This window comes from Andrena cerasifolii, chromosome 9 (genome assembly GCF_050908995.1).
Source record: "Andrena cerasifolii isolate SP2316 chromosome 9, iyAndCera1_principal, whole genome shotgun sequence".
NCBI classification, from domain to species: domain Eukaryota; kingdom Metazoa; phylum Arthropoda; class Insecta; order Hymenoptera; family Andrenidae; genus Andrena; species Andrena cerasifolii.
Window position 1 is genome coordinate 12,348,129 of NC_135126.1, and position 26,413 is coordinate 12,374,541.

General features: G+C 47.1%; 4 protein-coding genes across 6 annotated transcripts; 1 reads left to right on the plus strand and 3 right to left on the minus strand.

Annotated features, from left to right (window-relative positions):
* Positions 1–38: 38 nt before the first annotated feature.
* Positions 39–2,523, minus strand: LOC143373033 (uncharacterized). Of its 2 annotated transcripts, none has more exons than XM_076819806.1 (4): positions 2,372–2,523; positions 2,054–2,303; positions 784–1,935; positions 39–676 (listed from the first exon to the last, which is right to left on the minus strand). In XM_076819806.1, exons 1-4 carry the CDS (start codon positions 2,429–2,431, stop codon positions 267–269), a joined length of 1,872 nt encoding a protein of 623 aa, XP_076675921.1. In that variant the 5' UTR covers positions 2,432–2,523; the 3' UTR covers positions 39–266. The 2 variants fall into 2 exon arrangements, with proteins under 2 accessions (XP_076675921.1, XP_076675922.1); XM_076819807.1 differs by having other exon boundaries at positions 784–1,931; positions 2,050–2,303.
* Positions 2,524–2,702: 179 nt separating this feature from the next.
* Trm7-32 (tRNA methyltransferase 7-32) lies at positions 2,703–4,202 on the minus strand. The gene is made up of 5 exons (XM_076819822.1): positions 3,936–4,202; positions 3,786–3,855; positions 3,500–3,699; positions 3,032–3,426; positions 2,703–2,966 (listed from the first exon to the last, which is right to left on the minus strand). The coding sequence occupies exons 1-5, from the start codon at positions 4,054–4,056 to the stop codon at positions 2,757–2,759; spliced, it is 996 nt and encodes a 331-aa protein (XP_076675937.1). The 5' UTR covers positions 4,057–4,202; the 3' UTR covers positions 2,703–2,756.
* Positions 4,203–10,131: 5,929 nt separating this feature from the next.
* On the plus strand, positions 10,132–22,287 carry Cln3 (CLN3 lysosomal/endosomal transmembrane protein, battenin). 2 transcript variants are annotated; one of them, XM_076820973.1, is made up of 8 exons: positions 10,132–11,027; positions 13,613–15,172; positions 17,438–17,589; positions 18,575–18,733; positions 19,759–20,095; positions 20,310–20,459; positions 20,548–20,688; positions 20,772–22,287. In XM_076820973.1, exons 2-8 carry the CDS (start codon positions 14,978–14,980, stop codon positions 20,910–20,912), a joined length of 1,275 nt encoding a protein of 424 aa, XP_076677088.1. In that variant the 5' UTR covers positions 10,132–11,027; positions 13,613–14,977; the 3' UTR covers positions 20,913–22,287. The 2 variants fall into 2 exon arrangements, with proteins under 2 accessions (XP_076677088.1, XP_076677087.1); XM_076820972.1 differs by lacking the exon at positions 10,132–11,027 and having other exon boundaries at positions 13,508–15,172.
* A 308-nt stretch (positions 22,288–22,595) lies between these two features.
* Positions 22,596–26,051, minus strand: LOC143373573 (actin-like protein 6B). Its single transcript, XM_076820974.1, has 6 exons — positions 25,902–26,051; positions 25,618–25,812; positions 24,859–25,296; positions 23,694–24,034; positions 23,519–23,614; positions 22,596–23,438 (listed from the first exon to the last, which is right to left on the minus strand). Exons 1-6 carry the CDS (start codon positions 25,924–25,926, stop codon positions 23,274–23,276), a joined length of 1,260 nt encoding a protein of 419 aa, XP_076677089.1. The 5' UTR covers positions 25,927–26,051; the 3' UTR covers positions 22,596–23,273.
* Between the last annotated feature and the right edge of the window lie 362 nt (positions 26,052–26,413).

A 26,413-nucleotide genomic window follows, 5' to 3' on the forward strand; every position in this document is an offset into this window, starting at 1 on the left:
CGCTTGTTTCATTCCTTTCTATTAGAAAAGACGCGAAGTTCTCAGTTTGTACAGGTATAGTTTATTATAAATGAACGATCTATAAGAATAATTAAAGAATGCAGACGAAACAAAGCGCTAAGATCATCCCAATCATCATGCGAGTACCATTACATACAATGGACTTATGTACAATTACAAAATAATGTATCTAAATATCTCTCATCGTTTTTCGATAAAAATGATGAGTAAATCAATCGTTAAAATGCTTAATTCGAATCGAAATATCATTCCGTTTGCGTGGATTGATGAGCTCTGGAGGGAAGAGGGAGAACGGTGTCGCCAACGGACAACGAACCCTGATGGAACACTTGTGTCTCCGAAGACACCCCTCTTGGCGATGTGATGCGAGTGTTTCGCATCCTCGCGATCGGTTCTCTTCCTTTAATCCTGTACCATCCGCGGGGTCGTTTCGCAAGAGGGCTTCTCATTTCAATTTGAGGAACTGCGACGTCCATTTGCCTCTGCGACGAGGGCACGCTCTCGATGGCGTCCCTTGAACGCTTTCCAGGCCTTCGTAGAAGAGAAGACGCTAAACTCGACAAGGGGTGAAATGCCTCCGAGGTGGTGGGTCTCGGGACAATGTCCTCCCGCGGCGGAACTTGCTCCCTGTCGATGTTTCGGGTAGTCCCCGCTCCTGTGGAACAAATTAACACGAAGAATTAGATAACTGCTTCGCGTCGAGCATACAAAAAATAATGAGTGCCTGAAATTGTATGCTGAGAAGAGTCATAACGTGCATACCAGAGAAGTTTCTCATGACGGTCCTCACCGCATTGGCCACCGCCGAGAAGATCCCGACGGAGCTGCCGCTGTCACTGCTGTTCGACGAAGAGTTCGAATCTCTCCTGAGAGAACTGATCATCTGATTCGACGTGGAATAGGAGGCTTGACTAGAGAGGCTGTAATAATTATTCACAGTGGTTACGGAGCTACTGTAGGCAGGAGTGCCGCTATCGCTAGTGGGAAGACTGGTCCCAGAGGAGATGTGCCCCAGTTTCTTCAAACCAGAATCTATCAGATCAGAAGTAGACAGATTCGAATTGTTCTCCACGACCACCATCATGACCACGCGCGACGAGCCAGAAGATTGTTGATTCACGTTCCCATTCTGCTTGTCTGGGCTACGAATCTCTTTGTTCGTGTTCTGCACGTTCTCCGCGTAAATCTTGATCTGCGAATTCTCAAGATTCTCCTTCGCCTCGGACAGCGTGTCGCATGCCTCGAAGTACTCCTCGTTCTCCGTCATGTTGACGGCACTTGTCGCGCTAGGATCTGGAGAGTTCTCGTATTGGTCCGAGAATCGCACCTTCTTCAGGGAGTCCGATCGTTTCTCCACCTGCACGCACGTGTCCAGACCCTGAGGTACTACTTCACCCTCGACTCCAGTCAATTCCATATCCACGACGTCGCTGTTACTTGCGCACTGTTCACCCGGGTTAGTTCGATCCTGCTCCTTCATGACATCCAGTTTTTTCGAGTTACTCCTGGGAAGGTCGTCCTTGTTCCCGCGGCTGGAGGACAAGCCTCGAAATGGAGTGTTCTCCTGGTTCGCGGAGGACGGGAAGCTCAGGTAATTGCTCTCCGCGCTCTCTTGGAAGCCGCTGTGGGTTTGCTCTATCTTCAGCGACGCGGAGCTGGTCTTGGGTGTCTTGAGGGTGAAGTTCGGGACGTTGGGGGTTTTGCAATCGAAGCTGTTCTTCTCCCCAACCACCATGGGCGTGCTCGTGGTCCTGTAGAGCGCCGGGGGCGAGGTCAGCGACCCAAAGTTACCATTGTAATCGTTATTTAAGGACGATTCCTTTCCTTCCGCTATTAACGGCGGTGTGCCCAGGACGGCCTTTTGCGCCGAGCCCAACGAGTGACGGTGTCGAGACTTCCACCACTTGCACGTGCCTTTGTTAGCAGAAAAATATATCGGGCTGCATTAATTCTTCCTACCTGAGTTTATATTGATCAGCTTTCTGATAAGAAAGCAGTTAGACTTTAGAGCGACGCGATGGGGAATAGTTACCGAAGGTCTCTATATCCTTGCTCTGCTTGTAGACTTCGCCGCACAAATAACAGTAGAGAGGGAGATGAGCGATCACTATGTGAACAAGAAGCGGCTTATCCTCGAAGATTTGCGACGGGAGCTTGTGGGACGTGCAAAATGGACAGTCCAGTTGCTGCTTCGAATGTTTGGTCTTCTCGTGTCGCTCGCGGCACTGGGAGCAGCAGAATAATTTCTTGCAGATAGAACAAGACCGCCTTGTCTGTTCAATCTGAAAATTTTAAAACGTTCGAGAACCAACTGTGAACCATTTCCTGTGGAAAATCTTGCAATAAATACCTCCGCCGGCGTCATGCTTGATCGAGGTCGCCGCGACTGAGGCGATTCAATGTTTACCATCTTATTCCAGTCCTCGAGCCGTTAGGTATACAAGGTACAAGCGTATTGATGACAAAAAATCATTCCGACACAAGGCATCGTCCGAGATTCGTACCGAGGTGCGTTAATTTGAATAAATTCGCGGGCGAACGGAGAAATATGTTTCACAACTTATCCCACTGCGGAGGAAGCTTCAATAGCGTGTTAAAATATTTCGTAATTGTTAGAATATGGGTGTATGTATTTTGTACGTTGCTTATAGGTATTTGATGAAGGTATAGAATAAAGATCCTTTTATTATCCTCAATTTTATTATCAAATCGGTTCTCCTTACAGTCCACTTCCGTTATTCTGGAATTCTTTGCCACCTTACTTTTTCATTTGCCTGCTTCTTAAAATCCGCGAGCGACATTGATTTCAGATTATCGATTACTACGGAGAAATCGGCGTTTCGGAAATCAGTACCTCCACTTTCTAAAAAGGACAGGGCTTCCTCGTACGGCGGAGCAATTGGTGTCTGTACCGGTTCGTGGTATCGGTACTCCTTTCCCTCGTACTGAGATAAATCATAGATATACATAACACGATTTCATGTATCAACTCTAAATGCAAAGAACTTACATCAAGGGGGTAACATGTGTCAGAATCGGGCTGATTCAAATCGCCACACACAACGAATGGCACAATGATCCTATTAACTCCTGCGAGCTTCGTGAAATCGCAAGGCTTCTGAGTTAACAGAGGATTCAACATATGAGGTGTGTAGCCCTTGGGTGGCGAGTAGCCTTTGCATACCACGAATGCTTCTATGCTCGAGTTACGCGAGCTGCTAGGCTTTGTGCAATAAACATAGGGGAAGAATATCTTTAATTGGGAGTACAACAGCGATACATCCTTGGCTCGAAAAATCTTTGCCACAAATGTACCGCCTTTTCTAAGTATGTGCGTGGTGATGTTTAGAGCAGCTAGCAGTAGCTGCGATTGTATGTAAATGTCCATGTCATGTAGACCCGTGACTGCAAACAACCAACGCAATCAATGTTGCTAGCATTTTGTTAACTAAGATGGCGTATAGTAACTGAAGGTTACCATCGGGTGCTCCATCGCACACTACCAAATCAGCTTGCTCATTGTCAAAGTGAGCAATGATTTTGTCCGCCGTATTGGTATTTGTGATATCCCCCTGAATTTGCGTAACACCTTCTATCGGAGCCATTGCTTGCAAATCGACGGCAACTATTTTTGGAGCAGTCGCGTCCCCCGTTTTCAGGGCCTCTTTGTAATTATCACTGTACTCACGAAAACATTGAAACGACTGTAAAATATTGTGCGACGCATTTGGTAAAGGAGTGTTTTTATTGAAATATATATGTACTGTAATTTGCCCGATAAAACTTGACTCCAGCTGCCAGGTGCCGCGCACAAATCCACAGCTTTGGTGACCCTTGTTTTAAAGAAACACATTAAATGATATATATCACTTTATTTATACAGCCAAGATAATTGTTTTTTTTTTAATACGTATCATCTAGAATGTGGCACTCGTTGTCTATTTGGAGCAATTTGAAGGCGCTCCTTGCCCTCCACCCTTCCTCCTTAGCACGACGATAATAAATATCTCGCTTGTCTTTTGAAGTTTTTCCCATTTTCGAGAGAATAACGCAAGTTCGTTTATATTACTCGAAATATTTTTAGGTTAATTCCAGGGAGCGCGAAACTAAAAAGGCGCCAAGCTGTGAAACTTAACAGCTAAAAGGAACTATAACAGGAACTATTCTGACTCTGTTACTATATGTTGGCGGGACTGATACAAATACCGCCAAATTTAATTCTTGTTCGATGGAACTATTATTAAAGAGGTGGCACTAAGTAACGTCTTCGGAGAGAGAAGCTGAAATTCAGAATACCTCTTTTCGCTTCATGTTCTCCTGATATTTTGGCCAAAATCTGGCGAAAATTTTCAGAATGCTATTGTAACCAATTACAGAGGAGGACATACTATACTGAATGATATTATATAAAAATGAATGAAAGGAATAATACTGGAAATAATCTCACTTCAATATTATATTTATTTTTAAAGTAACAGGAATAAAAAAGTAATTCGCGGTAGATATAGGAAGACTTTCTTTCCTTATTCAGAATAGAATACAGAAATAGCAAACAGCTCCCTCTCGCGTTCACCGGGTAATCGTCGATCTATCGGTATTACCATTTCTGTGCGGAAAAAAGTGCTATAATACCGACCTGCCGAATCGGCCAGGTCACGTGACGTGTCCACCCCCTTAAGTCAGTCCACTGTGACGGTTTGAAAAATTAAGCTTTTTTAAAGATTTTTTTCTCCGTAGATACAACATATAATGCAATAAATCTTTTTGGTATTTATTAAGCTACTCTTATACTATACAAAAAAATTAAAAGAATTTTTTTAATTTGTTTTAAAACTTAAAACGCAATTATCTCAAAATAACATTTTTTCAACTGGTGCAGGTGATTGCAAAAAAGCCATTATCAGTCTGAAATTTTTATACGTTATTCAGAACATCAGTGGCTATGGCCGGGACCACGGAAACCTTTTTGGATTAACCATTTCATACTTTTTACAAGGCAAAATGTTTGAAAAATTCACCGCATTTCGACACTTAAACTTCAAAACTCCGTCATTTTGTTAATTTTTTCATCAGTAAAAATAATCCTGGTTCCAGCGATAACCACGCTCATAATGATTACAACACACTTTGAATTTTTTTCTTTCAAATGCGTCGTTCTCCCGGAACCACCTGCACCAGCACTGCATCGTTTTCTGAAGGCGCTCACATCAGTGCGATATATATATAGAAAAAACTGTTTAAAATTTAAAATAGATTTTTTTTATACTGTCAATAAGTGTATTAATAATTAGCCAAACAATTATTTACGTTGGACATTCCGTTTACTAAAAAATAAATCCTAAAAAATGATAATTTCTCACGACTTCACAGCGGACTGACCCCTTAAACCGAATGGAACACCGCGCATAAGAAGGTACTTCTTTCAAGTGCAAATTTCGAGTATCCGTTGAAAGAGACCAATTGCACGCGACTTTTCCAATTAATGAGCGAAAAATAGCCGCGGTGTCAGCAACAATTGTAACTCCACACGCTGATGATACGTTGCAAAAAGTATTCGAAAATTGCGCATCCGTTACAGTACCTCACGCGTCCCATGTAAGCCACATAAATCTTCTCGACGATCGTTTCATTTTCTCATTCAAGAATTCCTTTAATACGTAAACGTAGCAAAAAAAAAAAAAAAATCGCGCAACATTTTCCTGCATTTATATTCAACAAAGGATCAAGATTACGGCAACGATATCGGTTTTTGTCTCATCTTCCGTGGTATCGTACGCGCGTTGCCAGGCACCTTACGTAATCGCGTATTTGCACATTCCCACGGAGTATCACCGATTATTCCATCGCGATTCCGGGTTCCGCGAAAATCTGTGTTGATCGATTCACGTTGCAGAATCTATTTTCTATTTTCTATTTTCTACCGATGGCCTTTCCGAACTCTCCGTCGTTGGCTGAACGGAGTCGCGCTTGTTGTTCGCTCTGCTCCGCAGATTTGCAGAAAAATTCGATAAGAGTAACGCGGTTTATCGTGCCAGTCGCGTTCACGGTGCACACGGAGTATGGAGAAATATTCTGACCGGTCCGATAAGATGCAAATATGCCTGAGATAATGTTCCGCGGTGCCGGCGGCGGTGTTCCTCTGCATTATGCAGGAGCGTCAGAGGGGGAGGAAGCGGGGCTTCTAATGAGCCTGCGATCCGCGAATTTCAAACAAGGCGTGGCGCTTTTCAGCTACCGATCGCCCCGGCTGTGCAACCGTGATGCAACGCCGCGTACATTTGATAACAGACACGTACCGCGCAGCGTGTTTTCTAACGGACTCCTTTACTATCGACCACCGAAGACCTTTGGTATTTAGTGCACGCGATAACTTGACAACTCCGGCGACAGGATTGCAAATAATTCCGATCGAAGACACAGCTATTTCTTATCGGTTTCCCTTATCGCGTTAATCATCACCGTCGCCGTTATTGATCCCATCCCGGAACCGTTGCTTTATTATCCTAATTACTATTAGCCGGCGCACGCGACGCGGCCGTCTTTGTTTCAATTAGCGGCAGATGCTTGAAAACAGGATGCGATAGAATTTCACATACCAATCCGCTCGGGCATATCAATTGCCATCGTCGGTGTAAGAGGTCCTGCTAATACCGCGGCAGCTTCATCGCTCGCCGCGTATGTAAGGTGTACTCCTGCAATTTGTTTGCAACGCATCCGTTCACACTTGCGTAAGCTCGTCAAGAACTGATCAACCACGCTTTCAAGATGATACGATGGTTTTGGTGCGTGCTTTGCTTCTCTTCTCTATCTAGTCGTTCACCCAACCCCCGCTGACACTGCAGAACCAATTATTCCTCTTATTAAACATAAGCGACGGTTACCCTTAATCACCAATCGTGTTACGAAGCAGCGAAAGAATTCGAGAAACCCATGACGCTTCAAGCACCGTGAAAAAACTGATGGATTCTGTTTGACGGCGATCGGAACGAACGTTTCCCTGATATACATATCGTCGGTGATACTGCAACACCGCGTATGAGCAGTTTGTAAATACCGCGGTTCATTTTTTTACCGATTTTACAGGAGGAAGAAAAAAAATTAATATTTCAGCCATTTTAAGGGATTTCTTTGACTGGATTTTATTGGGTCAGTTTTAGCAGGCCTCGTAATAAATAGTAACATCAATTCATCATAAAAATGCTTAATTGCTGTGTAAAGTCACTTTAACGCACCAAGCGTGCCGTCACTTCACCTGATTTCTCTGTAAATGCGCGGTTTTGTCGCCAACTTGCTAAGAGAGACAGATTCACGGTATCCTTGAACCTGCTGGTTCCGTTGGTAAAAAGTAGAGATCCCTATTTCACGTGTATTTAAATACACGTGTACACGTGTATCAAACGTATCTGTCCCTGAATCCGTGTATCTTTTAGTACACGGGTACCCGTGCAATATTTCACGTGTATTTAAATACACGTGAATTTAGATACTCGTGTATTTATAAATACACGTATATTAACGTGTCCGTATTTTGATTCGTCTGATTTTTAATATCTACAGATATCCCAGAACTCTGGGGGATCGCGAAATTCATAAAAGAATTAATGTATTTAAATATATTTACTAGAATAATATGCGGAAAGTATGGTTTTACAAATTTTCAGATTGTAACTAATAACACAATTATAAAATTAACAAGATTTATTTAATCGATTACCTATTTTGATACAAGAAATTAAGGCATTACTGGTAATAAGCGAGCTTCTTTTTAGACGCAACGATAATCCTTAAAATTGAGAAACATCGCTCGGTTTTATTACACTTATTGCTTAAGTGACCGCCATTGCCCATTCTCCCGTAGTTAATGCCCAATTCTGATCAAAATACACAAATACGTTGACACACGTGTATTTAAAATCCACGTGAAATAGTGCACGGGTACCCGTGTACTAAAAGCTACACGGATCGAGGTACGGATATATGTAATACACGTGTACCCGTGTACACGTGTCTTTTTACTACACGTACCATACCGTGGTCTCTAGTAAAAAGGCGGCTTCCTATTGACTATTTCACACGGCGTGATTTTTAAAAAAAAGCGAAACAGCGCTCGGCAACCGTGGGCGCGAAATCTCAATTTTGCTACTTTCGCAGACACGCGGTATTTACAAACTGCTCGTACGCGGTGTTGCAGTATCACCGACGATATACATCCGCAGACAGGCGATAGGATGCTGGCTCGACGGCGCCCGTTCGAGGGGTTATCGCGACGCCATGCCAGAAATAGTTGCTGCCCTGCGTTAACAATAGTTGCCCCTCGTGCGACAGAGATATTCGTATGCGCCACGGAGCGCTCCGAACGAACGTTTCTCGCTCAGAGAGTTTGCTGTTCGCGGGGATTGCGTAATGTCTTGAGCAAATACCGTACTTGCACACATTATCCGCGCCCAGCCGGCAGGTTCCCAATGGAATATGTTAATGTCGCGGCGTTTGGGACCGTCGGTGCCGCGAGTGCGTTAGAACCACGCCGACGACTCCGAATTCGCGACGATTCCCGAGGTGCTGCAACGACTCGGTTGCTAGTTCCAGCCAGGTGGGATTCTACGGGCACCGTGACGTCGGCTCGCTCTATCTCCCGATAACGACGCGACCACGGTCGTTGGTTTCTTCAAAAGATATTGGCTTAATACATTTCATCAAGTGTGACCTTAATCGAGCGGCTTTGCAACGAGCGCCTTCCCGTGCGAGGAGGACTTCGCAGGCGCTCGAACCACCGCTGAAAGAGCCCGTTCGAGTTGCACGCGGTGCACTGCGTGCTGTCCCAGGTTTCGGTGCGGCGAAAGTACACAGGCCACGTTGGATTGTTCTTCGATCACTCCTCGTCGTCCAGCTGCATAATTAAACGCGGAAAGAACAAGCTGTCTGGGTGTCGGACGCGTCCAGCTAGCAGATGAGTGAGGCTGAAGGTGGAGACCGCTTCGCGGTATCCCCGGCCACGAATTTGTACGAAATATTGTTATGCGCGGTGCAGAGAAGGCCTCCCGCCAGCCCTGACACTGTTTTCTCTAGGAAGCGCACCGCTTTGAATTAATATCGTTTGACATTGTCCGACCAATGAAGCCGAACTGTAGGAAACGCAATTACGCCGACCTTCCGAGATGCTCGGGGACCCTCGGCGTTCCTTGTACACGTCGGCGATTGTCCGCGATGAATGGCCGCTGGACAATATCGTTCATCCAGCGAGGAGGGTTACGTCACTGGGGAATTACGATTGCGCGTTATTGGGGCCAATGTCAGAGCACTTTCGGCGATTTTCTCCAAAACCGAGGCGCGCGCAGGATCTGATTGGAAGGATCGCGGCTGAACGCTTGCTAAGCTCGCGTGTGTTTCACACGCGGCGAGACATGTGTGCCGCGACGGATAAGCCGTAATCGGCAGTGTTAACGGTCCACGAACAAAGGACACACGAGCTCGATACAATTGTCCAGTGTGCTCGCGGCGCGACCTTCGCTCGCCGCGGAAACCGTTCGTAGAAAAATATGTTGCACGTGCCCGTCACGAAAGCGACACGCTAATTGAGCCTTCTTGCCGCGAAACGGAATTAAGAAAGATTACCCCGGTGTATCATCTAGGCTCTCGCGTTTCTCAACGCGTTTCCTGCGTTCTCGATCTCCGAGCTGCAGTCGCCAAGTCCGCCCTGGAACGGATTTCGGCTCAAGGTCGGTTTGTGTGATATCTGCCTGGACCCACGTGGCCGCCTAATCACCGAGTTCCACCCGTTCCCACCTGATTGTACAGCTGTGCCCCTGCGCCAGGAACATCAACTTTCAGCGTTCCGCCGGGGTATTCAAAGAGTGCTCTATATAGAAGCGAAGGGATCGTCTAATCGTTAAGCATCGTTAGAAACCAATGGCACGTTGACATTGGCAAGTCGGGGGAAGTGAATCATGGGCGACGATGGAAAGTCGAATTCGCAAGGGGTGCAGCTCGCGCATAGGCGCGCCGCGACTATTCTCAGCCAGTGACGCTTGTATTCATTCAGAGGTAACCACTGTGGCATTTAATGCAGTTCGATTGAAAATCCCCAAGCAATTGGAGGTCGTACAAAACGCGGGATCTCGCTGATAAGAGGCTCGGGAAGCAACTTCGGTGGCGGTTGAAGAGAGCGAAGGAGCTGGGAAGAGTCGAGGGAAAGGGAGAATCTAGCCGGCTCGATGGTCGAGAGCCGACTGCTCGATCTGGTCTGGCCTGAAAGAACGCTTCGGGGGCATAGAGCGCGCGAGTGGAATACTTATTGCGTATGGGTTGAGTCGAGCCGAGCCGAAGCGCTCGCGCCTGCGTCGCCTCTCTATAACACCGCTGATTTCGCGTGGCGCTTATTTATTTCGAAGCTGAAACTCGCCGCGACCACCACGTGCTACGATCGCAGCTGCAAAGTTAGCCAGTCAGTCAGTCAGTCAGTTAGCCTGCCTTCTGCCTGCGACGTCGTCGATCGCGGCCCGCGGCCAACGATACGCGCGCATACTCGTAGCATCGAGAGAGAAGCAAATTGGAGCAAAGAGAGCGAAAGCGCTTGGACGAAGTCGCGTTTGAAAACGAGGAAAGGGGCGATAAATAGAGCTAAGAGAAATAGAGATACGCGGAGAGCAATTCTTTTTTACAGCGTCACGAACGATTTATCATTGACGGCGCCGGTGCATTGAACCTCTTTCTAGAGTCTACTATTATCGCGGACGTTCCTGTATAGAAGTTTTTCCCTCAAGACAGTAAGGGAAGCTCTGCAAGAGTGCCGAGTGCAAGGGGGACCTCGATTTCTTTATTTTCGACCCCCTGCGACCACCCTCCTGTGATACCACTTCGTCAGGATCAGTCCATGCTGCTGTGATCTGTGATCAGTGATAACGATATTTATTCTGTAGCGAACGGCGGTTGGATTTATTCCAGTCCCGAGGTCTCTACTCCCCTGCGACAATCTCCTCGAAGATCACGGAAGAAGTATCGTATCATAGGTGAGTGCTTCGCGTAATAGTGCGCGAGATTGCATCGGCAGCTGCTTCCGCAGCGTCTGTCAGATCGCTCAACATTATTCATCAGAGTATTTAACATCGCCCGTTATCTTTGGCTAGTATCATCCAGCCGTTTGCGCTGACTTAGCTTCTCTTCTCGAAGACGAACTTTCAGTTGACGCTTGGGGTCTCATCTGCGCGCGTCGCAGTTGACGTCTAAGCAACTTTCGTATCTTCCCTCGACGCTAAGTCAAAACAAGTTATCAGCAACTTCGCGGGAAATCAAGTTTTTCGAGCTGAAGGACACGTTGCGCACGGTGAAGCGTCGGATTAAGTAGTCATCGAGTTTGGGTTGTGCGAATTCGAGGGTCGCGGACGGTCCTGTTCAAATAATGGAACAGATACTCTGCGATCTTTGGACTGACTAGATCCCTCCACGTTTCCACATAGTCGTTGCTCTGGGGTATTTGGAACACCCCCAGGGGACAAACTTAGAATGCCCAGCTCCAAAAGCTCGCTTCCGTAGACAGGCGAGTGAAACACAACGATCTGGCCGAGCTCTAGCGCCGCCTTTCACGAGTCTCATTCACGCGCGTCTTTAGAGAAATATAAGAGGTATGACCGCGAAACAACTCGAACGCGATTATCGTGCAAGCGCATCGCGACCCCAGGCAACTTTCTGACAATAGACTCCGCGTGCATCCGAGGCAAACGAACTGTCACGAGTCCCCAAGGCCGTGTCCGGGAACCTAGAAACGCTGTCGAGGAAAACAGACCACTCGCCGGAAGATGTTCCCAGCTAGCGAAGATAAACTACCTCGAGAATGTAGAGTAACTTCGCGGCTACGTCCGCGCTACCGATGCTATCTCGGTCGCGGAGAAATTAGTCTGCGGTTGCAAGAGAAACATACCAAGCACGTACAAATGGTTCCGAGGGAAGGGAGACCCTTTAATCGTCACCCACGAGTCGTTCCACGGACAATTGCGAGCATTCCGATTGGTCGTTTGAAGAGGGAGGATCGATGATGACCTTTAAATCAGAATCGATCACCCAGCGCGACTTCTTTGCTGCTCGGTTGCAACAGCGGCTAAGAACGGTGCGAGGTCGACGCTACGACCGAAATAATCCTTTACGGTCCAGAACGCGAGTTGAGAAACATGGTGTATCCAGTCTCATCCCCAGAACGACGCGGTACGCTCGCAAGGACGCGGTTTCCATTCGATTAAGGCGCGATCTACCGATGCAGCTACCTGCTGGCGGAACAAAACCGCTGACGCGCATCACTGGTCTCCCTCTTCGTATGAAAACCGTGCGAATCGCGGCAAATTCCGTTTTTTTTTCTTCTAGTTTATAGCAATCATGTTTGAATCAGAATCCGGTGTAATGAGAAAAGGAAACTGGTAAACAGATCATTAAAGATATGCGCGTTTGATACGGAACGAGCGAGATTTCCGGTTGATCGAGTGTGAGGTTGGCGCGTGCAATTCGCGGAGCGACGCCAAAGTCAACATCGGGGGGAGAACTCGTGGATCCCGTCCCACAGTGGTTCGAGTATACTGCATGCTAGCTGGACAAAATTATTTTTTCGCGGTACTGGGCTTATTTGGGGTTCAAATTGTTAGGAAACAAACCTGATTCGTATCACAGTATATTATTTCACTAAAAATATCAATAAAATAACAATATGATTAATTCGATAAAGGAAAAAGAACAAAACGACAGTACTGTACTTTAACTATAATTATAAGTTATAACATTATGTCTATTTCTGTAATTTCTGAGTTTTAAAGTTTAAAACCTGGTTTTCGAATTCAGCTTTCTCTGCATCACTATTAAAACAGTGTTTTACTGTATGTTCCATAGCGTTCCACGCAACAAGGGTTGAATGCACGGAAAGTAGAGACGTTCTAGTTTTTTTTTAATCAAATGATCGATCTGCAGAAATTTGCAAAACTATGTTTCGTGAATTGTTTTCGAGTGCGACACTCGACAGGACAGATAGCACAGTCGTTATATTTCAGACTCTGTACGCAAATACCCCCAAAAAAGCTCACCTCACCAACCCCAGGAATAATCGAGTTGTTAACAAAAAAATAATTCCGCTGAAACTGCTCTGCAAAGAGAAGTTGCCAGCACCATTCCGCTTGATGAAGATGAGATATCATCAGATTCTACTGAATGTTCTTCGGATGATTCAAGTAGTGAATAAGATTAGCGTGTATTTTAATTAACAAGAAATTAATAGTCATAAGGCATACTTATAGTTATAGTTAAACTATAATACTGTCGTTTTGGTTTTTTTCCTTTATTGAATTAGTTATATTTTTGCTCTATTAATATTTTTAGTGACATAATAAACTGTGATACGAATCAGGCTTGTTTTCTAACAATTTGAACCGCGAAAAAATGATTTTGTCTAGGTAGCACGTAGCATACTCGAACTACTGTGCGTCCCCGCGAAACCAGCTGCGTTTGCTACGCGTGTGGGGCTATTTATCAGAGCGGCATCCTGTCGCTTTTTCGACGCTCCGCGGCCGACAAGTCTGCAATTTTAATCGACGGCGCCTCGTCATTTCTGTTCCGACAGTTCCCCGCTGGAGTCATCCGCCGTGACGCCGACCGATTTCTTAAGAGAACCAAACCAAGCTGCCCACGCAGAGAAGCCTACACTGTGCCAGACTTCCATCGACCGAAAAATCAACCAGAATAGCGTGTCCAGGGATAGTCAAGCTTCTACGCCAACCAACGACGCGTCCCACTCTACTGTATACTGTCGTTCTACGAATTTAAGTAACGATCACAAGCCACTGATAAAACACCATCCCGATAAGAGCAGCAGGGGGAGACCAGGTGGGGAGGAATAAGGAAAAGAGAGTGGAAGCCAGTCGGGACCAATTGTACTTGATCGAACCGCGAGTAGAGCGACACATTGGACGGTGCTTAGCGAGTTTCGTTGCGAGGAAGCCGTAGAATTGAACGTAGCTGAGGCGAGCTTAAAGCTGCCAGGCGACAAAAGGGTGAAAGAAGTTTCTCGAAGCTTGGTCACCGCTACCACCTGATACCATCGGTGCTGTCGCTGCTGCTGTTCACTCACCTTGAACCGGGAAGGGAGAGGAGACGTTCACGGTGAAAAAGGAGCTCGAGGAACGTGCCTTATCGTCCTCGACGAAGGAAGATATCTGTGTTCGCATAGGTCGCGGTCCGCGTGACGCAGTTCCGCTTTTCGGTGGGCCTAGTCGTGCTTCCTCGGCGTTCCTGTTAATTTTAGAAGAAGAAGAGGGACCAACTGAATTTCTGAAAGTCAAGGCTCGACACGGTTCGTATAATTCGGTGGTACCTGAAGATCAGGGATCAATTACGAGCACCTGAAGTCGCAAATATATTTCACATTCCTCTTCCGCGAAACCTTGGTTTCTTGACTCTGCAGTCGAGGGACCTTGTGTTTGTACTTAGACAAGAAACAATCCTGCTGAGGCAACAGTCTCCCGGGTAAAAAGGTGGCTGAAAAACTCGTGTTTCACATCGCGTCGGGGCTAGTAGAAACGTAGCAGTGGAATCGAGCTAATAAAATCTCGTGCTCCGTTTGAGCGTTAAAATCGGAGCGCCGGATGCCCTTAGCTGGGCTGCTCCAAAGAAAACGCGCGCTGACGAAAGGAGAAGAGAGATTTCTCGCGGCTTGGCGTGCCGCTGACTCTGCTCTAGACGGGGAGCGACGAAGAGGTCGCGCAGGACGGACAGAAGAAGCGGATGGGAGTGAATTATAACTGACAAAGAGAAGGGAAGAGAAGATCGTCACCTGTAGCGTAAGGAGAAGACACGGCTCGAGGTAAAAAGGGCTGGGAGGACGAAACAGCATAGCGGAGCTGTTTGAAAGAAGTAGCAGTGTCTAAAAGAAAACGCGGGAAAGATAAAGTACAAGGGACCGGGGAATAGTGAGAAATAAGTTCTCGAGATGACGAAGAACTCGAAGAAGCTGTCTATCCCCGAACGACGCACCAGCGACGTGTTCGACGAAAAGTCAGCAGCGGCCCGGTCACGATGGCGAAACCTAGCCGCCTTCTGGGTCCTTGGACTCTGCAACAACTACGGGTACGTGGTGATGCTCAGCGCCGCTCACGACATCCTCGAGAGCAAGTTTCACTCGACGGTAAGTCGTTTTCATTGATCCTGTCGGCGAATCAGCTTCGCTGCGAGTTCTATCTCTTTTCACGCGATCTTCTTCTGCACCTTCCCTTTCACGATTTCGAAGAATCGTGCCTCTAGAATGCGCACGTATTAATAGTAAGCAGAAAACGAACCACCGAAACTCGACACGGGCAAAGAGAATTCTAAACCGCTATTCTTAGAGTAGCTTATGCTCGATCTGGAGTCACGTGGATATAATTAACGGCACCGTAATGCCATATAGGACGAATCTAGCTGGTGGTTTGGCAAAGTATCGGTGAAGCGAACGGTCAGCCGTGTGAGCTGCTTCCGGTAATGATGTCGTGACGATTTAACGCGGCTCCAATTGGCTCACCACGGGTAATTTCGCTGAATCGTTTCGCGTGGCTGAGCTTCTCGGTCGCCCGGAACCCCCTTGTCTCTGAAGTCGCATTATATTAAGCTGGCCTAGACACGACAGTGCACATTAACGCTTTATCAATCGTTCTTCTTATCGCGTGTAAGCCTAAGTAGGAATCTTCCATCCTATTTTCGTACTTATCACGGAAATATTTCCTATCCGCGATAGTATACAGCCATCAATATATACACAAGGGGCAAGAATCGTTTGGGAATTCAAAAGAGATCGACAGCTGGCGCGAGTTTGCCACGAACTGCTGACGCGATCCTTTCCACGAAAGTCTCTCGTTCGCTTTCCGATTGCGAAATGTCCTGTAACCGATGGCGCGTCTCGCGGGACGCATCGAAGTCTTCCCAAGATTCGTCTGTTTGCCTGCGGAGATAAACGACAAAAGACAATTACGACAGCGGTACGATAAAAGTGGTCGCGCGAGAGCTCCAGGCTCGCTCCGAAATCAGCGAAAGCGCAGAATTTGCGGCGAAGCCGAAGAATCGCTCGCGCGACGCCTCGCTTTACATGGCTCGCAATGATTCACCGAGCTATCGGGCCGCATTACAGAACCGTGACCGGGTCCTTGTATCGATTAGATTCTTTCTGTCACCCGAAGACGCTCCGATTCCCAAGGAGCGCACAGGCCGATGGAAAAGCTTGTGTAAAAGTGGCTCGGCTATCGTTTACGCATAGATGCAAGCACCGGGCCCAATTCCCGCGGCTGTTAGTCGATAAGCTAAGCTCCACTCCCGCTCGACGCAGTTGCATACTATTTTAGATATACACAATCGCTATCTCCTTTGCGAGTGATTAATTATAACATTGTCACGAGAGCCCCTCGAGGCCGTTTCCATCGCCCCGACGAGTCCCGACGCCTCGGTTTGCTAAATAAAGAGGCCACTTTCGTAAATATCGCGCAAATCAAGAACGTTTTCATCGTCCACCCTGAAAATAGAAATGACGGTGCGCGGAGGAGCTGGGCCCTTTCCGTAGCTGGACAATTTGCTCGCTTATCGGTCGGCCAATGCATGCATTACACCGGTGAATAATCGGTTTCAACGAGACACCATTGTATGCAGAGGGATGTTGCGGGGCAGACGTTTTGCTGCTAGATCGTTCGTTACACCTAAAGCGAACCGCTCTTTCAGTAAGAAATTACGTCGCATCTTGTGCTATCAACCTCTTGGCAGCCGTTTAACTCGAATCCCACGCGGCAGCGAAGCTCTGCAATCCAATTAGTAGCTCGTGTTTTGTTCCGCGATGCAACGACGACAAGCATACCTACATACTTACAATTAGTTGTCGGCGATTAGCAGCGCCGTTTAATGACGTCCGTCGCGAACTTAAATCCGCGGGGCAAGCGAAACGGAGGCATCGAGGGCGAGAGGGAGAGGACTCGTTAGCGTAGCGGGCAATTAAGCTGAATTAAGTACGTCTTCGAGGCGGTTCAGATTCTCGTGCGCAAGAATTCTCGTTATGTCATCGGGCAAATCTATGCGTACGACTGGCATTGTATAATCCAATGCCTCCTCCTCTTCCTCCACCCACGTCGTCCCTCTTACCTCCTCCGATCGCGATACGGCTCTCTCGCAGCGCGAATCGTTTACGTTACGTAAACCGCGAGCCGCAAACGGAGATTAATATTCCCCGCACTCAAGGTGGTAATGTCCGTGAAAAGAGATACCGGCGCGGGACAGTTTCCGCGGGGAGACGTCCGCGAACCGAATTATGGGCAAATAATTTGCCATCGAAGCTGATTTTCTCGGCTTTACGTAACGCCGTCGGACTGGAAATGGTGCATTAATCGGTCGTTTCGTTTTTTCTTTCCATTTCCGCTTTCGTCTCGTCCGTGTTAAGAATGGCGTGACGCTGCCGACGAACGGCTCGATCCTCAACACCACGGGGATCCGATCCTGCAACACGCTGTCCACCGGCGCGATACTGCTTGCGGACATCCTGCCTTCCTTGGTGGTGAAAGTGATCACGCCGTTCCTGCCGTTTTACATACAGTGAGTATCAAAATTGCCTACCGATCCTCCATCTGTCTCATCATCCGTGACTATCGGGCGAAACATCGCCACTGATAAAAGCCAGTGAGCACTGGAAGCCGGAGCACGAGTTCGCGGCCGGGGCCGCGAGTAGGGATTGCAAAGCGGTAAATCGGTAAATCGGTTTGAAGCTTTTTTTCACCGATAACGTAGTAGATATCGACGGCATTATGCGGTAAATATATGCGCTACTATTTCTCACGATCTACCGGCAAATATCGAGAAATACAAAATTTATCGAATTCCCGGTAAAAATTTGGCGAATTACCGGTAAAAATTGTATGTATAGCAATGTAGCGCATATATATATAGCGCATAATTCCGCCGACATCTACTACGTTATCAGTGAAAAAAAGCTTCAAACCGATTTACCGATTTACCGGTTTGCAATTCCCAGCCGCGAGTACCCGAGGTCCCCTAATTGATTGATTCCACTCATAATTGATCGACACGAGATAACGTAGTCGCGGAGTCTAGGCTCGCTCTCCGCGAATCGGGCGACGCGATCTGATGTGCTTGAATGTAGCCCAGATCTCTGACTGCTCGTTGCCGAGTGCTTGAGTTATCTTATCGGCAGTTTCCCCAAGGAGTTTTAGTGGTATCGTTCGTGTTTACATAGTACGTTCAGGAGAAAAAGGTGGCGAGGCAAGGCACCCGCGATCGATTGAATCATCGCGGGAACTGTTTGCTCGGCACACGGAAAGAATCGTTGTTAGCCGCGGACGCGCGTTGTCTCTCGCGATTAGCGGGTGCAAAGGGCGCTCGATACCCGGCCCGTTTCACCGGATCATGCATCTCCCCTCTGACATTCCTGTAAAATGTTCCTTCCTCTGGGCACGGAAGGAATTCCGGGGACGGATCATCTTCGGAGTCGTGTCCCTCCGCGGGCACGCCGCTATTTCCCGTGAATGAAACGCTAATCGATTAATCGAATCGTTAATTACAGTGCTCGACTGGCTACCTGTGTGTTATTTTCCGCTGCAGGATTCCTCGTGGTGTCGTTGAGCACTACTGAATGGCTCGCCGTTCTGGGCGTCGTTGTAACGTCACTCTCCTCCGGTTTGGGAGAAGTTACGCTGCTGAGTTACAGTCACCAGTATCCGAAGTAAGTATCGTTACCTCCAGTACTTTTACCCTCCCCTTCTGTTTTAATCATTCTCCCTCGTCGTTCTCTCTCTCTTCTTCTCTATCGACGTCCATCACGCACAGAGGAACTCTTCCACATTTTCTTTCTTCATTTGCGAGTGGAAAGAGCGGGAAACTCTTGACGGGTACTCAGAATCCGATGCTCGAGGTTCACGGTTAGAAATTGCGGGTGCATTAGTTGAAATAGGCAGGGATGCACGCGGTGAACGCGTCGGATTTTTCATTCATCCCCTCTTCACTCTCTTCTCCACGTATCAACGGACACTGATTGTTTAACGTATCTCTTGATCTCAGTGGGTGCTCGAGGATCACAGCTTGTCTGCATGGGAGAGCAATAAAAAGAGTAATGAAAGTAAATGAGCGAGGGTAGAGAAAGAAACGGAATGCCATATGAAGTTTCTCGATGCAGATACATATTGCCAGCGACGCATAACCCGCAATGTATTGGCAATGTAGTTACACAGTTGTTCCAGTAAAAGAGTAATGATAAGATAATGGCCGTCGGTAGCTTGGCCTTCCAATGCTGGAAGGTAGAAAAAAGACACAGTCATAATAACACGTAGAACTCGTGCGAAAATCAGATCGGGAAAAAAGTGCTGTTCGGGTGTCTGAAAAACTCGTTGCAAGCACCAGGTACGCCTGTACTCATGTGTGATAAATATTATTCACGATCTACTTTGTCCACCTCCATCTCCCTGTCTGTCTCTATTTCTCTGTGCCATTCTTTCTTCGCTAACAGTTCATCTAGCCGTTGTGAAAGTTCGTCGAAAGATACACGCTCGGTGATAACACGTGCCCGAAACGCGTCCACGGGTGGTTCACGTGCAACGCGTGAAAATAATTAACGGGACGTGTTTACCAGCTGTAGGAAAGTTTTTCTTTCGGTTAGATATCACTATCGCGGCTGTATGTCGAATTTCCTCCGCCTCCCCGCGCCCGGCATTGCTGTTGCGCGTTAACTAAAGGCGGCTGATTGTTTCGCAGGCAAGTAATCGCAACATGGTCTTCCGGTACTGGAGGCGCTGGAATAATCGGTGCGCTATCTTATGCCGCCCTCACCACGTGGTTGAGCAACGAAGACACGCTGCTGGTTATGCTAATCGTGCCGGTCATACAGGGGATCACTTTCTGGTTGGTCCTGGTGCACCCGCAGCAGCCCACCATCCCTATCACTAAGAACGGCATCGACAGCCAGGAGCAGATCATCGAGGTTTCCAGGAAGAGCTTTAAAGAGAAGATCAATCTGGTACCGGGGCTGATGAAGTATATGATTCCACTCGGGCTCGTGTACTTCTTCGAATATTTCATTAACCAAGGATTGGTAATGCCTTTTGTTTCAAGCGCTTTTGTAGAATCGTTCTCCCCCTGTCTTCTTTGATATAACGCCCGCTATTGCTATTCAACTGCAGCGACGGTTTCAAAGTACATATTGCATTGATTATTCGATTCTGGTAGTAGCGTTGTGCCTGGTAATATTAGCGCGCGAGCGTCGATGAAGTGTCTCTGAAGTGCCTTAAAAAAAAAAACTTTTACAGTACGAGCTGATCGAGTTCGATGGGATTTGGTTGTCGCACGCCGCACAGTATCGTTGGCTACAAGTGGATTATCAGATAGGAGTGTTTATTTCGAGATCGTCTGTCAATCTCGTTACGATTAACAAAATCTGGATCATGGCTCTCTTGCAGGTAACGATGCGCTCGATTAGACGAGTTTGCCGGTCTGGATAAACGTGGATCGTGCACGTGTTTACCGTCTTATCGATGTTTGCTTCAGTTCGTCAATGTCATAATCCTGCTGTTCGAGACTCTGTACTACTACATACCGAGCATTTGGGTGGTGTTCGCGTTCGTTTTGTGGGAAGGCCTTCTCGGCGGCGGAGCATACGTCAACACGTTCTACCGAATGTCCACCGAGGTGAGCGATTAATTATTTAACGAAGCTGCTCGCGTCGAGGTGCACTTGCGTTTGAATTTAACGAGCGAACTCCTTCTGCACAGATCCCAAGAGCGGACCGCAAGATTTCATTGGGAATCGCTACCATGGCCGATTCCATTGGCATCGCGCTGGCGGGGTGGTTGTCGATGCCCGTTCACAATACCATCTGCAGGATGCCACAGCCGTCTCGAGTTGGTAGCTAGGAGATTCACGGAATACCTACAGTATTCAACCGTGCTCAAGCGAACAAGCGCAACAGTACGCTCCGCCGCGAACCATACGATATTTATTACCGAATCTTCTTCGACACGTCCGTCAGGGCTTGGATAACGCCGACAACCGAGGGACAAGTTAACCCCGTAATCGTTTAGGACATTGTACTGTCAGCTGTATAGCGCACGCGGTTAATGCCGCGATAATCTGCTTATTACCTCGTATACACTAAATTCTACGCTGACGCCGAAGGAGGCGAAAGGGTGCGCTCGATCGCCCTCGAGTAGAACAAGAGGGACGGGAAGGACGATCGGACTATCGTCAAGTTCCCGTCTTCTCGCGAACAGCGGGAACAATCGCGTAGAGTCTCAGAAATGTTCCTGAGTGACATTTAGCTCGCTAGACTTTAAGTTCACGTTCGCTCTGAGATTCAATTGGTACAAATATTTAAGAGAATAGGAACGGAATGTCTCGACAAACGATGGCGTTCGGTACGATCGTATCGCTGTTGCGTTTATCAAGAATAGCTCCGGATGCCTTCGACAAGTAATGCTTCAAATCACAATTAAATCGAACCACGCGATTAGGTACGTTGCACTTAGTTAATTCGCACTTTTGCAGTGGGATATCACAGCGAAATGGTAAACACGACGCAAGTGTTCTGACTACGGCTATAGACACCTGTACATACGCGCGTTTTGTGTGTTTTATCTGCTAGGCTTTACACCGTCGTATTGCGCGTTCTCTTGGTGATAAGAACGACACCAGTATTTATAGTTAGCGTAACAGGCGGTCCGCCTACACCTGTTGGCGTACGGTTCGCCACGTCTCCTCTTTTTCACGAGCGAAGCCAGCGAGTTCGATTACGACTCTGCTTTCCAGTTACCATTACACACACGTGTTATCCTCCTCTAATTTAATCGCAATTATCGCTCGTTCGCCGATAAAGACAAGAGCTTCTTGGCGCAAGCTAGTTCGAGCGAGCTTCCTCGAGTCAATCCCGTATCTGTCGTACGGCTCAGGCGTTCCGCATTTCTCATTTCTACTTTCTTCCAAAATGTACGTCCTTCCTCCTTGGTTTTAAGCTGATTCTTAGTCGAGCAACACCGTAAACATTCCTCGTAAAAAAGTTGTTCGAGCAGGTGGCAGTATTAACGATATCGAGTCACAGAAACGGGAGGACCAATAATTATCGACGATCGTGGGCGTTCACTCGAATGGCCCCGCGATGCCTTCCAGAGAGGTCCTTTTCTATCAAAATATTTCGCCTCATCCTGATATACATATTGTACGTGTAATATATTGATAATACTGTTATATTTACGAAATATGTATGTATATATAGAGAAATATACATGGTGTTAACGAAGATGTGGAATGTCCTTCCAGGATTGGTTCTACGTATAAAAAATAATGAAAAATATCGTTTATATGTATGCTCAACAACTTGAACATCGGATGCATGCCACTACTTTATCTCTTTAACAAACGCAAGGCTTTCCTAAATTATACGGTGCTTCCGAAATGGCTAACAGGAACGATATTACTAAATGAACGTGAATCCCATGTGTGCCTTCATTTATTCCGTACCATAAATAATAAATACCGTGACGATGTACACACGTGTTCGTTATAAGACGTAATTCTACTCGCGACGGTGATGCTTTTTTTTCTAGATGAATATTAAAAGATCCATCAATACGGCAGACCGTAGGTACGTAGGCGGCTCGCGATTGCTCTCGTACGATCTTTTATCGAACAGCTTCTGTATGAAAGCGCGAGAAAGAAAAGCAACCGATACAGGAATAAATACTGAAATCCTTTCTGAAAATGCTCGTGTTCTTTGATTAGCTCAATGTTCGTGTCGTACTTACCGAAAACAAGGTCCGCGTAGACACAAACAACGAATGGAAGGTTCTTCGAGCGATTAGGAACTTTGTCTTTCTTAATTTTATAAGTCCCCCGCCACGCATTTGCGTATAAACAAAGAACTCGGAAGTTTCGCGTCCGAATATCTTTCAATCGTCATCCCGCGCCAACACAAACGTCTCCCACGCGTTTCCGCGAACAATACATCCGCGGATCCATCCTTCGGACTTAAGCCGACACTTCACAATTCGATTATCCCCCCCCGAAATTACTCTAGATCCCTACGTCGCACATAAGCGTTTGATATCAGTCATCCGTATTGTCTGGTTTTGGCTCCGACGCTCCCAAAAGTCGTCTAGAAAAGTAAACTGGTCGAGCCATCGTCCCCCAGTTGAACGAAAATGGCACGTAGGAGCGGTGAACACTTTGGAAAAATCAGCACTAGTATTAATTTTGATTGGCTTCGCGCTAGAGCTGCGCGATTACGCACACCGCTCCAGAATCAGCTTCCCAGACTCCTCGTACTCCTGTCGCGACAGCCACATCTGCTGGAAGGACCCAAGGGAGCTGAGTATCGATCCTCCGATCCAGGCACCGTAGCGACGCTCGCTGGAGCTGTTCGCGCTAATTATTTTCAGTCTCATGCTCTGCGAAATGGAGCGATATCGTATTAGACAGACTGGCAAGAGGGAACGACACTTATAGGTACCGTAAATCATACACTCACCGGCGGTGTTTTGCTGGCTAAATCGCGGTTCAGTCTTTCGCTGAAGCCTTGCAGGCAGGAGTTGCCGCCGGTGACCACGACGCTTCCGTACAAGCTCTAAATTAACATGGGTTCGTCTTGAAGTATTTCAACGTAGCTGCTGCATGCTGCGGATGGGAATAAATGAAGTGCTCACGGGTCTGATGTCCATGTCACACATGCCCACGCTGGTCGTGACGAGTGGTCCGACGCCGAGGATGCTGGCACCGACGCCCTTCACGTTGCTTGGGTCGAACAAGGCTTCGGGAATCATCAGCCTCACCGAGCCATAGTCGTCGTTGTAACCGGTTGGGAACTCGTAGCGTTTCATGGGCAGGGTGTTGGCCACGTCCTCGTCGTACGGGCTGTCGGATACTTGAAGGACGTTTATCTGGAAGTCCTGCAGCAGCTCTCGAACCATGTAGCTGAGCCAGGAAGACGTCGGTTGCGGGCCTGGCTTCCTTGTCCAGCGTGGTGTCTCCCGTTCGCGAAGCACATCTGTGGGATTGATTGCGCGCACAGTGGTGATGAAGATTCGCAAGAATAGCAGGCACAGAAAGGAGTGAGAAGCGACGAAGAAGTATCCTGCACAGGGCTTGAAACTGTTATTATAAAGATTTCGGTTCTTGAAAGAGTTATGAAGAACCTTTATTCTGAATAACCGTTATAAAGAATCTAAATTTCGGGCTATATAAGTATAAGTTACGGTTCCTATATAGCTCTATAACTTTTATTTTTTAGGTTCTATAACTTTTATTTTTTAGGTTCTATAACTTTTATTTTTTAGGTTCTATAACTTTTATTTTTTAGGTTCTATAACTTTTATTTTTTAGGTTCTATAACTTTTATTTTTTAGGTTCTATATAAGTTACAAAGCGGTTACAGAACCGATTCTTGTAACGATTGTACAGAATTTTACAGTAAATGAAAACACAACATATTACAACTATAGATTACTCTGTGTAACCAACTTGTTTAAAAATTATTATAAATAAGTAAACAAATATATATTATGTACAAGTGATCCTTGCATACCGCCGAGTGTATACATACACATATGGATGACTGAAAGAGTTCTTCATAACTCTTTCAGTCAGAACCTTTATATAACAGTTTGAAACAGTTATTTTCGAAACCTATTCAAGCCCTGATCCTGCAGCTCATCTCTGGAGCATTCGATAGACACGGTGCGGTCGCCAATAACAGAGACTCGGAGGAGGAAGTCCTATTAATGCGACTGCTCGTTGAGAAAGATGTCGGGGCGTAAAAATACTTCTGACACTTGTTGCATTTGTCGCAAAGTACTGGCATGGAGGTGTTACCTTTGTTGGCGACCAAGCAGGCGGGTGACAGCTCGACGTCCTTCTCCTCGAAGAACTGCCTGCACTGCATGGTGATGAAGTCACCGCCCAGGGGGCTTTTCACGATTCCTTGAGTGATCACATAGCCATCGTGGACGGGCACCGCGCTCGTGTGAGTCGCGCCGCTGTCGACCACCATAGCCGTCGATCTGCCGTTTGCATACGCCGCGAGAACGGCGTTTTTGCAAATGTACATCGCCGGGACATTGAACCTCTCGAACATCAGCTCGAGGAGCTTCTCGCGCTTCAGCCTGGTGTTCCACGGGCATTCGGTCATCAAAATAGGATGATGCTCCGGCAGGGCGTGCAGACGTTGCTTGTAGGCGTACTCCGTGAGGCGCTCGAACATGTCCCAGCCTTCGATCATCCCGTCCTGCATTAGGCTAATCAAATCCATCTCTGGGGAGCGAGCGATCGAGTTAGAGGGTGGAATCTAGGTCACGGTGTAACGGGGCAAAACACTTGTTTATTGGAGGACTCTTGTAAACATTGCAAATACAGTCGACGTTTAGAATGGTGGAGTGCTACTCGTCATTATTATTTTCATACTATCGCAGCATCAAGGGGGATCCTTTTCGCAATGTAAACAAGAGTCACAGACTCCATGACACTGACCTCCTTCTTAATCGAATTTAAAGCATGCAGAGGCCACGAGGGTAGGCAGATAATTCAGCTGAATAATTGTATTCTCGACGACAGGATTACGATTAAAGTCGTTACCCTTCTTTCGCACTTGAATGGCTGTGACATCGATGTTGTAGTGTTTCCTCACGGTCTGATTGCCGTCCGGCGTTTCGATGGTGTCCTCCCATATGCCGAGGGTGGTCGGTATTTCGGCCTTCGGTGTGTCCTCACCGCCATAACCAACGCGGAGGCTCTGGTGTCCGACGTCGAAGATGATAGCGCCGACCTCGTCTGCGGGAAAACCGAAACGCTCAAGGGGTTTCCCGTCGCGGGGGCGACGGTTTTTTTTACGAGAAATATGTGGACCGTGTAGCACATACCTCCACCGTAGACACCACCGCTCATAGTATCTGAGAGGAAACGGAACGACGGCGCATGCCCAGCAACCCTCTTCGACCCTCACCGGTCCATGCCCCTTCTACCCTTCGCTGGAGCACTATACATATAGGGCATAGAGGATTCTGCGAACCCCCGCTTTGCTCCTTTTGCATATCCGAATGGACGATCGGGAGGAGTATGGAACGCGATCGATCAGCGCGCTCGTGAAAGGGTTTTCGACCGGGGTCCATGCATTCGTCTCTGCGAATTTGTCTCCCGAAGCGAAACGACGCGCAGGTAGAAAAGCTGGGTTTGGAGGTGTCCCTCTTATTTTTTCTCTTTCCTTAGTGGGAACAAATGCAATTGTTTAATTAAACGGAACAGGCGGGAGTAATCAGCAGACGGGAGGTTCCATTATGGAATTAGTGTTGTATATTTTACAAAGTAAATAGAATATAAACAATCTAAAGTCGTCTAAAACACAATAGTACGAATTTCGTGGTAAATCATTTGT

Coding starts and splice junctions, on each gene's coding strand:
- Trm7-32 (XM_076819822.1), bottom strand. CDS start 4,056: ATGGGAAAAACTTCAAAAGACAAGCGAGATATTTATTATCGTCGTGCT. Junction 3,856..3,935: donor CGAGTGCCACATTCTAGATG/ATACGTATTAAA, acceptor TCTTTAAAACAA/GGGTCACCAAAGCTGTGGAT. Junction 3,427..3,499: donor GTGCGATGGAGCACCCGATG/GTAACCTTCAGT, acceptor GGTTGTTTGCAG/TCACGGGTCTACATGACATG.
- LOC143373033 (XM_076819806.1), bottom strand. CDS start 2,431: ATGGTAAACATTGAATCGCCTCAGTCGCGGCGACCTCGATCAAGCATG. Junction 2,304..2,371: donor CAAGCATGACGCCGGCGGAG/GTATTTATTGCA, acceptor TAAAATTTTCAG/ATTGAACAGACAAGGCGGTC. Junction 1,936..2,053: donor CAAGGATATAGAGACCTTCG/GTAACTATTCCC, acceptor CTGCTAACAAAG/GCACGTGCAAGTGGTGGAAG.
- LOC143373573 (XM_076820974.1), bottom strand. CDS start 25,926: ATGAGCGGTGGTGTCTACGGTGGAG. Junction 24,035..24,858: donor CTGCTTGGTCGCCAACAAAG/GTAACACCTCCA, acceptor TCAATCCCACAG/ATGTGCTTCGCGAACGGGAG. Junction 23,615..23,693: donor GTGACATGGACATCAGACCC/GTGAGCACTTCA, acceptor ATGTTAATTTAG/AGCTTGTACGGAAGCGTCGT.
- Cln3 (XM_076820973.1), top strand. CDS start 14,978: ATGACGAAGAACTCGAAGAAGCTGTCTATCCCCGAACGACGCACCAGC. Junction 20,460..20,547: donor GGATCATGGCTCTCTTGCAG/GTAACGATGCGC, acceptor TGTTTGCTTCAG/TTCGTCAATGTCATAATCCT. Junction 20,689..20,771: donor TCTACCGAATGTCCACCGAG/GTGAGCGATTAA, acceptor CCTTCTGCACAG/ATCCCAAGAGCGGACCGCAA.